Source organism: Nothoprocta perdicaria, unplaced genomic scaffold (genome assembly GCF_003342845.1).
Source record: "Nothoprocta perdicaria isolate Ctin4 unplaced genomic scaffold, notPer1 scaffold_13, whole genome shotgun sequence".
Classification (NCBI taxonomy): domain Eukaryota; kingdom Metazoa; phylum Chordata; class Aves; order Tinamiformes; family Tinamidae; genus Nothoprocta; species Nothoprocta perdicaria.
Window position 1 is genome coordinate 3,058,404 of NW_020454427.1, and position 11,239 is coordinate 3,069,642.

The 11,239-nt window shown below is 36.9% G+C and overlaps 1 protein-coding gene and 1 long non-coding RNA gene across 2 annotated transcripts; one reads left to right on the forward strand and one right to left on the reverse strand.

Moving 5' to 3' along the window:
- Nucleotides 1–2: 2 nt before the first annotated feature.
- Nucleotides 3–6,915, forward strand: EXOC1L (exocyst complex component 1 like). The gene is made up of 3 exons (XM_026033549.1): nt 3–123; nt 3,690–3,820; nt 5,548–6,915. The coding sequence occupies exons 1-3, from the start codon at nt 3–5 to the stop codon at nt 5,809–5,811; spliced, it is 516 nt and encodes a 171-aa protein (XP_025889334.1). The 3' UTR covers nt 5,812–6,915.
- Nucleotides 6,916–10,519: 3,604 nt separating this feature from the next.
- Nucleotides 10,520–11,101, reverse strand: LOC112942628. Its single transcript, XR_003248420.1, has 3 exons — nt 11,042–11,101; nt 10,816–10,941; nt 10,520–10,709 (listed from the first exon to the last, which is right to left on the reverse strand). It is a non-coding gene; the product is annotated as an uncharacterized LOC112942628 (long non-coding RNA).
- Between the last annotated feature and the right edge of the window lie 138 nt (nt 11,102–11,239).

Sequence of the window (11,239 nt, forward strand, 5' to 3'; positions counted from 1 at the left end):
CCATGTCCTCGCTGCTGAAGGAGGAGCTGGCCAAGCGGCTCTTCGGGCCGCTGCGGCGGCGGCTGCACGAGTTCATCGAGGTGGAGGGCGCGGGCGCGGAGCGCCGCTACCTGTGCGCCGCAGGTACCGCTGCGCGGGGACGGGCGCGCAGCGAGGGCGGCTCCGCGCGGGGCTGCCGCAGCGCGGGCGGCCCCAGCTCCGTGCGGGACCCGCGGCTGCGGCCGGGCGTTGCCTCCCTTTGCTGACACGCTCCGAACACCCGGAGCGTTGGGACGCGCGYGGCGACGGGCCGCTCGCAACGCAGCCGTCGAGAAGCGTTCGGGAGCTGTGCAAGGCGCAAGGGGCCGCTTTGCTTGTGAGAGGGCGATACGTTTCCGCGGCGCGGGAGGTGCTCTTACAAAGCGTGGGAGCTCATTGCGCTCGCCCGGAACGGCTGGGAGCTTTAGAGCTTTTGCGCTGTCCCCTGTTTTGGATTTTGTGCCTGAGCCCTATATTCCCACCTACAGAAGTAGTAATAAATTAATCTCGTGTCTTAAATATTTCAGTGGGTGATTACCAAGAAGTTTGAGCAAACTAAGATAGTTCTGACAGGCTTAAATTAGAACACTTTGAGAAAAGCCTTTTATTTTTGCAGTACTGGAGGAATGATTTTAGCCACATTTACTCGTTTTTGTAAATACTGAGAGTCTTTAGAATACTTACTCTGTTTTACCTATTATGACAGTGACTGAGCCAGCTATGTACAGTGCCACAAATCTTTTCAATAGAAAGCATTTAATATATTAGAACTGTGAAAGTAATTTCCGTTTCAAGAAATGGATTCTTGAGTTTTGTAGTTCTTCTAGATGCACAATCAATCAACTCGATCTTCTACCTTATAGAACTATCAGGTAGATGTTTGAAGTTGTGTGTGGTAGAACTAAAGAGTTCACTACAAAACATTTAAAGAAGAAAAAATAAAATCCTGTAACCTTTAAAATCTTTACTGAAATTTCCTTTTCAAGTGAGTGAAGAGCAAGCCATTAAAGAAAGCCATTAAAATTAATAGGACTCTCTGAAGACATAAAGGAGAATTTATGTTGAATATTAAGAGTGAGATCCCTCCAGTATCCAATAATATTCTCAGGAATAGCAAGACAGTGGTGAGTAAAGTGGAAATTTAATTCTTAAAGATGAGCTGCATCCAGCATCTATTGTAATCAGTAGGATTATTTTTCAGTTTGAGTGCCATTTCTGTGAGTTTCTATAACAGACTGGAATTTCCAGGCATTAGAATTTCAATAAATATTGAGAGTGAAGCTTCTTAATTCTTTTGTTGTTATTTAATTACTTTTAAAGAGCATTTGRCAATGTCGCAAGTATCAACAGTTGCAAGTATCCATGCTATCCATGCAGTTAGTCAAGAGCAAATCATACTATCTCAAATCTTAATGTAGGCTCATTATAATTACCATTAAGTTCAAGTTAGTCATAACAAAAGAAAATCGCTCAAATTACTTTTARGGAGGAAACTACAGAGGTCTATACCCTTTATAGTCTATTGTTACAACAAAATCTCAGTGTAGTGTAGAAATCTTATTTTCACAGCATATGTTCAACATAATTGTTACTCATTTGGATGACTGTTAGTCCCAGTTCCTGAGTGAAGACTATAACATGAAAAAAGGTAAAGCTGAAATACAACCAAGCAAATCTATATTGATATGGCTGGGAAGAATGGTAGGGATAACATTATATATTAATAATATGTAATTAATATTATTAATATCACAGAATCACAGAAKATTCAAGGTTGGAAGGGACCTCTAGAGATCATCTAGTCCAACCATCCTGCTCMAGCAGGCACACCTAGAGCATGTGGCACAGGGTGGCATCCAGGCGGGTTTTGAAGACCTCCAGAGTAGGAGACTCCACAACCTCCCTGGGCAGCCTGTTCCACTGCTCTGTCACCCTAACAGTAAAGAAGTTSCTCCTCACCTGGAGACGGAACTTCTTGTGYTTCAGCTTGTGGCCATTACCCCTCGTCCTATCGYTGGCCACCAGTGAGAACAGCYTGTCCCSTTCCTCCCTGCATTCTCCCTTCCTGAACTTATACACATTAATCAKATCCCCTCTCAGCCTTCTCTTCCCCAGAGAAAACAGGCCCAGCTCACTCAGCCTCTCCTCATACGAGAGATGTTCCATTCCCTTAATCATCCTAGTTGCGCTTCTCAGGACCCTCTCGAGAAGCTCCACAATGAAATAAGTTAAAAATTAATACATTCTAAGATTAACTTACTTTTTTTTTTTCTTTTAAGAAAATCTGTTAATTCTTTGATAAACATCACTGAGAAGGTGTGATTGGTCTTGCACATAGGACCAGAAAGAGAAAGACAGCAACATGGACTTCTTAGGAGACTGTTCAAGAAGCTAGAGGATGATAGAAATTATACCCAATTTATATATTATTCATTATTTTGAATACCTTGGAAGGTGGAAAGGAATATCAATGCAAAATAAACTAAGGTTATATAAGTATTTTCTTATGAACATAGATCTCACTTTAAGTGAGAAGTAAAAGACATTTTGACAGAAATAAGCTGTGGAGCTTATCTGAGAAGATAACATTATGTCAGTTTTAAAATGGGTTTTCAAAAAGCATTTAGAGACAGCATTTAGAATTAAAAGAAAAACTATTGCCACATGTTCTACAGAAACACRAAAGGAAAAAAAAAAAMCACACATCAAAACCAAAAACATGCAGCGACTTTGTGCTCTGTCCATAGCAACTATCTTTGGTCCTTTGTCTGTAGCCTCATGCTATGGAGGCAAAATGCTCCTGTCAAAAGTAGGTGACATCAAGTGCTTACCTGAGGCTGCAAGATGGCTTGGAGAAGTGGTCGCCTCTCCAGTTGTTAGGCTGGATGTGCAGGAGATGTAAGGAGGAAAAAAAAGTAGAAATTGATCAAAACATCAGTGTTCAGACTASAATGCTTTTCATACTAATTACTGCATTTTACAGAGGTCTGATCTCCTACACAGCACTTAATGTAATCAATTAGTAATGGCAGTGAGTACAAAGAGCGTCTCCATACTCTTTTCCCCTTATTTCCTGCCTAATAGTAAGAAATAGTAAATTCTATAAAAATCACACTAGGCAACTTTTCTCAAAGTTTTCAGTGTTATTTTTGTTAAGTGGCATTCATATGTATTTTGTAGCAAAATTAAGTTTTATAAAAAATGGCCACATAAGAGATCTTCCATTCACAGAATGGAAGATATAGTGCAAGTCACGTAAAACCACAGCCTCGATTGTGGTTTCGCAGCTTCCTAACTGTGGCACCTCCAAAAGAATCCCCCTCAGAGTAAATAGGATAAGTGGATCATCCACAGCAATCCAGTGTCAGAATTGGGCTTTCTTTTCATTGCTCCTGAATTCAAATGCAGGGCTCTCCCACAAACACAATTCTGTTTTCACAGGTTGGATAAGGTGGATCTACTAAAACTCATGGGCTTTGCAGACTGAGAACATTAGTCTACCTCTAATCACTTTGCAAAACAAAACCAATAAGTCCAGTATAAAGATATACAGTTCTAACTAACATTAGTTATTATTTAAAACGCAGTTTAAGTCATCTATTACCAGAAAACTTCTTGGRRAGTATTTRTCTGAGTAAATAAACCATGCTTTTYCTTTTCTTTTTTTGCAGTGACCAAAGGTGAAGAAGTAGAAATATGTATGGTTAAACACTTCAGAGTAGATCAAGAGGAGCAATTTGAAATAGTTGAAAAGTGGTTTTTAAAAGACCTGGAAATGATTGATGGAAAAGAAGCAGATACTGTAAGTGTTATGTATTATTAAATACATATATAAAGTTTTCTTGTGTTGCAATTTGTTATGCAATTATTGAAGTGCAATTAAAGTGCATTATCTAAAAAAAAGAAATTATGTAAAAAAGGATTTTTTGTTTATTATATGTTCAGAGGCTCTGGATTGCATTTGCACTGCTTGTAAGAAAAATGGATTTTATCTCTTGTCATTTTTTCATTAGCCTTTGAATTCCTCTTCAGATCTGTGAATAAGTTAGGTGATTTCTCATTTGTTCATTGTAACTGGGAATAAAACTCTAMAAGTGCTGTACCAGTATAAATCTGTGTTAATTCTATAGATTCTATAGATTTAAATAGATGTATTTGAAATCAAAATTTAACTCCATTTTGCTCTGTTGTGAATTTATGAACCTATGTTCTCTATGCGGCAAAAGGAACTTGTGTGAATGTATAAAATGTCATGTAAGTACATGGTTTGGTTTATGAGCTTAAGAAATAGAGCCAAATTTTGCCTCTTTCATATAGCAATCTCACTCGCATTATGTGCAACAGTCTCATACTAACGTTAATAAAGTATCTTTGGCTAAATTTGTGTCAACAAAATATCTTTGGTTAAATTTGGCTCATTATCTTAACTGCTAAAAGATTCATAATCTCTCAGATACAACTTCAGAAGGCTAAAATAAGATTAAAATAATACAAAACATACCAAAAGTAGAATTAAATGCTATTTTATAAAACCTGGAAGTATATGCTGGAGAGAATATTTTACCAAAAAGATATTTTAACAATCATTCACATGTGATTGTTTTCACAAGAAAAGAATACAGTGCTTTCAAATAAACATCAGATTGAATTCAGATTACATTACACTAGTGAAATGGAAATCAAGATGTGACAAAATGTTTCAGAGTCTTGCTCCAAGGAAAAGGACAATTCATTTTGTCACATCAGCAGTTCCCCTTTGAAAGAAGCCTCCCACAACTCCTGCCCAGGAAGAATCACTCAGACATGCTCTATGTAAGAGTCTACAGGCCCTCTGCATATTGCCTTCAAGTCTAAAATTAGGAATCTGGACATGGAGATGACCTCACATTCACTGTACCCTTGTACTCAGTGGGATCTTTGCAGCATAGTCCAGAGGTGGAAAAAGCCACAAGTGATTCTCCTTTCCATCCTCTGAGTTATTGTGCTGCTCAAAATGTCTCTATCCCTTCCCCAACCAAGGCAGCTAGAGAATTTCCTGATCACAAAATGAACCTCAAACTCATAATTATAGGATGATTAACATTGCTATAAATATTCATAATGTTGTTAATCATATTCAAAGTTTAATAGAACTTCACTGCTGCTAGTATTAATTGTGCCAAGGAGTCAAAACAACACGGAGAATTACAATTTAGGCAGGAAGAGCAATCAATATTCTTCTTCTGACAGGCAGATATATTTATAACCCAAGGCAAGTGCTTTTCATAACATGTGTTTTACACAGCAGGACAAATCATTACATTTCAAAACAAAATTGTATATTCCTAATATAGCGTATCACTTGGCAAAATTTTTCCTCAGGGCAAAGCCCCCCCAAGCTAAAAACTACTATTTTGTAAAGTTTTGAAAAATCCTTTTATATGAATAACAGACATATGCAAAGTTCATCAAACTGAGAAAAGACCCCAGAGTGGCTGTTTTAATGTCTGCAATGCATGTAATAATTTCCCTCTCTTTCTCTCTCTTTAGGATAACCCGTATTTTGATATGCACTTCCACAAAGTCTACAGCATGGAAGCATATAGTTGCGCATCTAAGTACACCTTTGCTCGAACGGTAAACAAACTAAATGAAATGTATCTTAAAAAGGACTTGAAGATTGTGAACTTTGATAGCACATACCTAAATGATGACTCAATCTGGTCATCAAACAACAGAGATTGCTTAGTACTTATGAGGATATGCTTTTATGCTTCCAATCTTTTATGCCTCTCCCTATGTCCCCTGTCCTGAAGATGGATTTTATAATATTAGACTGACTGGTTGATTATTGCTGACTAGAATTTCATGAATCATATAAGAGATAGTAAGAGGTATGCAGTATCTCTTAGTTAATTTTACACGTAAGTCCAAAAAGGAACATGCTTTTTATATAAAAATTGATTATTCATTTGTGTATATTGAGCCTCACTGACAAATACCTAAAAATGYAGAATACTTTCAACGTAGTACCAATAATTCACATTTGATGGTGATCGCTCCTGTAGGAGCAAGTGTTGAACTGTACTTATGTTTGTAGAGGCATAAATTATTCTTCATTAATAGCCAGAAATATTTTAAAATAGTATTTTAAGAGCATTAACAGTTTAACTTATGTCCTAGACATARGAAAACTCAAGCAAACAAATGCAATTGATACAGAAGTGATGCATGTTTCCATTTTCAAACTCACAGAACTACAAAACTCCCTTAAAGAGATCATACCTACCTGCCATACAGGGACCAAGTCCTGGTCCTGTTGAATCGGAGTTTTGCCTTCAGGTTCCATAGGACCAACTTCACTTACACATCTACAACCACTTTTCCTTACAATGTTCAGTAGTTGCTTTAGCCTATCCATTATCCATGATGCCATCTTAGAAGCATTAAATGAATGTTTTTAAGCAAATTGCTTCCTTTGCAGACCTCTTGACATTGTTTTTCTTTCATATCATTAGTGTCTTTGTTGCAATTGATTGCAACAAAGCAAATACCTATTAGGAAATAGATGTTTTTATGTCTCTTCTCTACCTCGCGACCAAGAACCAACAAAACACTTACGGAGATTCTATATAAGCTGTAGGTGGTGAATGCAAGTTATAATTACTATGTAAGTAAGTGATAGACTTCTTAAAGTTAATAGAAATAAAATTCTGAGTGTAATTTCCACCTGATGCTAGCTGGCATATTTAGTGCACTACTTAAATCTATCTCAGTACTTAAAGTTAGATTTAACATGCTGTGAATTCTGCTGAGTTGTTTGGAAAATCTCACCCATAGCAAAAACACAAAAACTAGGCTTGAGACAGTATTATATTATGGTAGAAATGCAGGACAAAATTATAGTTGCATTGACCAGAAGCAGAAGAGGAACAATGTTGATAAAAAGCAGCATAGTGATGCTACATCAGTCAGTTAAGCTAACTAGGTGGTCTTCCTGCTGGCAATGGAGAAAGCAAAGGCAACCTCACAGGCGATTCAAAAAACCCTAAGATGAGTTTCTGGTCTGACCTTCCTTCAGGAGAAAACTTGCTCTCTCTTTTGGAAGCAAAGAGAGAACAAGGAAGASTCGCTGTGGACCAAACCAGCTATGTTCCTCAAGCTGACTGATAAGTAGCCCGCAGGAAACCACAAGCTGGTTAACATATTCCAATACATGCCATCAGTAAAATAGGATAGCCATACAAGTGACTAGTGCTTCATGGTTGCTTTTCACATGGACTCCCACCTTTAAAAACATCTCTGAAGGTTCTTTGAATTCAAAGTTAAAACAAAAACAAGTGAAAATATATTTGGAAGGCCATATAAAATGTACAGCATTTTACTTTTTAATGCTAGTCCTAGTATATATACTAGYGTATATATAAAGGTCATACATTTGATTAGGCAATCTTTGAAGTTGCATATTTTATTCTAGGCATATTCTGTAAGTGATGTTCCTTCTAATACAACTATAATAATTGTATCCCTTGACAGTTTTAAAAGCAATTTTTATGAGTCGCACATCTTCTGGAATTTTTGAGGATTTGTGTTGCACATTTGACACCTAGATATTGTGGGAGAGGAGGACTGTATTTCTAAAAAATGTTTATGAAACTTGGCTGTTCTTTTCAGAATGTCTTAGGATATCTAATCCAAGTATACATTGTAACATGATCCATACCTACAAGATCTATTTCTGAACATCCAACAGTCATAAAGCCATTTCTAATCRCAAGTAATTCACCCTATTATATGTTAGACATCTTCTATTCCGGACWGTGAATAATTGTATTGTACCATATTAAGAAAAAGGAACATGTAATAATAAACACTCCATTGCAATCCTTTTCAGTACATGTACAGGAAGTGAAGCTCTGTATTGTGTTAGAAACTGATTAAAGAAAACTCTAGATAAAAATGACTACAGTGTTCTAATATATTTAATAGACTTGCATAAGTAGTCTATATCTTTCTATTCTTGTATCGTATAAATATGAAATTGGTAAGTCTGTGCTATATGTGGAATATATGCAATTAAAATCTGAATATTTGTCATTAGGATGTGACTTACATTACTGTTCTTTGCTGCCCCTGATCCACAGGTTTAAGATCAGGAAAACAGAGTTTTGAATCAAGACAGAGTTTCTAAAATATTTTTTGAAGGAAGCAGAACAGGCAAGGGGCCTATTCCACGCTGACTTCTGCATTGCATCTAGTTCTTGTTCCCTCCCTTGTTGCGTAGGGTCACTCATCTCATCATATTTAAGTTCTACTTCAGTATTTCTCTCATCTGCCTATCCTCCAATACCTTCAGTTACCTTCACAATATATCTCATAATCTTACCCCAGATGAACGGACATATGTTACATAATTTGTAGTATGTAGTAAAAACTTTATGCAAATCTAAGCAATCCTTCATGGCTATTTTGTCCAGTCTTTATAGATCCAGCCAGAGTCAGCTTCACTGAAAAATTACTACAGTGTAACTTTTTAAACCTTGGCGCTCATGATATATTACAGATGATGTATACAGYACGTTGTTTTGTAAGTTGAAAAATAAAATTATATTCAGTAAGAGGTACTGCACAGTAATCTAAGATTTTCAGTCACATGAGAACATGATAAAATAATGACTGACATTTTACATGTTAGMAGTCCACATGTATTAGCAAGTTAACTATTACAGTAACTTATAAAAGATATTTACCATGGCTTTTTACTAGTAAGGCCTTGGCTAATAGATTTTATCAATCATATCTTACAGGCATAGTGATGTATTAATGCAGCATAAAAAATATGGTTCAAGTAACCTGTAATGATTTCAGTCTTCTCTTAACTCTGCATATAAACCTTGAAAAAGAATATACTAGTTTACATGAATAATGACAAAAATCAGGTATATTGATCAAAAAGGAGTTCCATCACAGCAACATTTGAGCTGTAAATTGTAATTTGTGATTGTGCATCAGTCACAGTTGCCACAAACCCCATATAAGAAAGCATCCTTTTGACTTTAATGACCAAGACTGTAATTTTCAACCAAATCTCTTCAACTTTTGTATTTCTTCCCACTTTTTTTTTTTTTTTTGTGATAGAGATACAAACAAATATAAGAACAAAACAGAATATTAAATAGAAAATCTAGAATGATAAAAATAGGTATATTGATCATATAAAGAAGTTTCTTCCTGTAAGGCAGTTTCTTGCTGAAGGTAATTGGGTAATATTGGGTATGAAGCTAATGGTAGCTAAGGTTAGTTTTGGACATCATTTCTCATGGTTATATTCCAAATTCTGGATGTTGCAACTAGAGTAACTTTTCCATATGGCATATCACTGACAAAGACTGTGAACTACTAATGACACTTTTGGAGTGGGAGTAGAGCCAAGATCTGACTGCTTTTCACGAAAGATGTGATAACAGTCCTAATGCTGTGGMCAAATTTGAGTTGTGACTGTTGCCTTACAGCTAGGATTAGATTTAAGGTTCTTTGTCATTTCAAATTCTGAAATATTGTCATGTTACAACATTAGGAAACTTCTTACAGTATCAGATATATCTGCATTTCTTTTATTAGCAGCAAAGATCTGAAAATGAAAGTACATAGTCTCATTAATGGTTAAATTCCTAGCTATCATGTATGACAGCAAAAAAAAAATGCAGAGTATTACTTAAAACTTCATGACTTTATAAACATTATGTCATATTATACATTCAAAGATTGATATTTTTATTTGATCTTGACAGAGAAGTTGCAAAATATCAGCTAAGTGTATTATATGCCTAAAAATCCATTTGCGATAAACAGTTTAATCAGATTTAAACRATGGAGGTAGGAGACAGAGTATATATGAAGAAAGAGTACATATGAAACACAGTGGAACCAACTGCTTCCTGAAAATATGTGGAGAAGGATCCATTTGAGATATTTACGATCTCAAATGCTTTTGTAGAAAGCATTACATCTAAAATTGCATTTAAGATTCAGTGTTAGGAAAGTTCATCCTGCTTTCAAGAGCTTTTCAGTGAAAGTCTGTCCACAGTTTTAAGAAGGAAGCAGCTTTGGAGTTCTGGCTATCTTCTAAAGTTTATCTATGATAACTAGGTACTTTTAGTAGATAAACAATCGTTGAGCATTTTTCACTAGTTTGAGAAGTGCTATGAAAGAATGGCATCTAATTTCCAAGCTGTCCCCACAAGTTGACTGCTGAAGTAGAGTCATGCTTTGTGGCATCTGTAGACAGAGATTCTTAATAAAACTTCTCCAGCTCCAGAAGAAGGAAAAAAAAAAAAAAAAGTAACAAAGAATGTTACTCATTTAACTTATTTCACTGATAACCAACTAGGGCAAGACTGTTTCAAGATGCAACAGATAACAGAAAATGTGAAATGAAGGTAGATGATCCATGCCAGATATAATAGAACTTCTAAATAGATGGAAAGAAGCATTTTTTCCTCCTCTAAAAACACTTGTCTCCTAAAACACATAAAACTTACTAATTCTGCCATARAAACAACTGATGACACAAGAGACATTCAAATTCAGTGAACATTGTATCAGCTTTGCTTTGGCTCCATCCATGTTATTGTTCCCAAGATATCATTTAATTACGTAGTTGCAAACTCTTCAGGGCGAGGAGTTCTGCCTTGTACTTGCATATAAAACACCTGCCACAGTTCACAAAACAGAAAAATCATACCTACATTATTTTTATCGCTGTTTTATGATTCAGTTACCAAGTAAAGTTTCACAAAACAGCTGACTTGGCCTCACCTAACACCTCACCACTACTGGAGAGTTCTTTCCTCCTAATGTTTCAGTCTGGCAGGGAGCTTTTCAGGGCTTGCTCCTATCAGCTGAATCCATTCAATTCAGAGATAAGCATGAAGCAAGGGAATCCTTTCATGAGGCAAGAAGACATCAGAAAAACACAGAGGCTTTATGAGAAACTCCCAACGGTTTCACCTGCCAACAAAGCAGCTGACTAGGACTGGCTCACCTCAAACTTAGGTGAAAGCAACACAACCCACATAACTACCGAGCTCCACCACACGGCCACAACCGCGAGGCAGCTCATTCGGCTTCTATAGTCTAGCCACGCCGAGCTGCGGCGGTGCCGCCTAACGGCCGCCATCGCCCCGCCCTAACGGCCGCTATCGCCCCGCCCTAACGGCCGCCACCGCCCGCGGGCCTCTGC

Excerpts from the sequence above, each read along its gene's own strand:
- EXOC1L (XM_026033549.1), top strand. The coding sequence starts at position 3 with ATGTCCTCGCTGCTGAAGGAGGAGCTGGCCAAGCGGCTCTTCGGGCCG. Across the intron at positions 124-3,689 it reads CCGCTACCTGTGCGCCGCAG|TGACCAAAGGTGAAGAAGTA; the intron begins GTACCGCTGCGC and ends CTTTTTTTGCAG. Across the intron at positions 3,821-5,547 it reads ATGGAAAAGAAGCAGATACT|GATAACCCGTATTTTGATAT; the intron begins GTAAGTGTTATG and ends CTCTCTCTTTAG.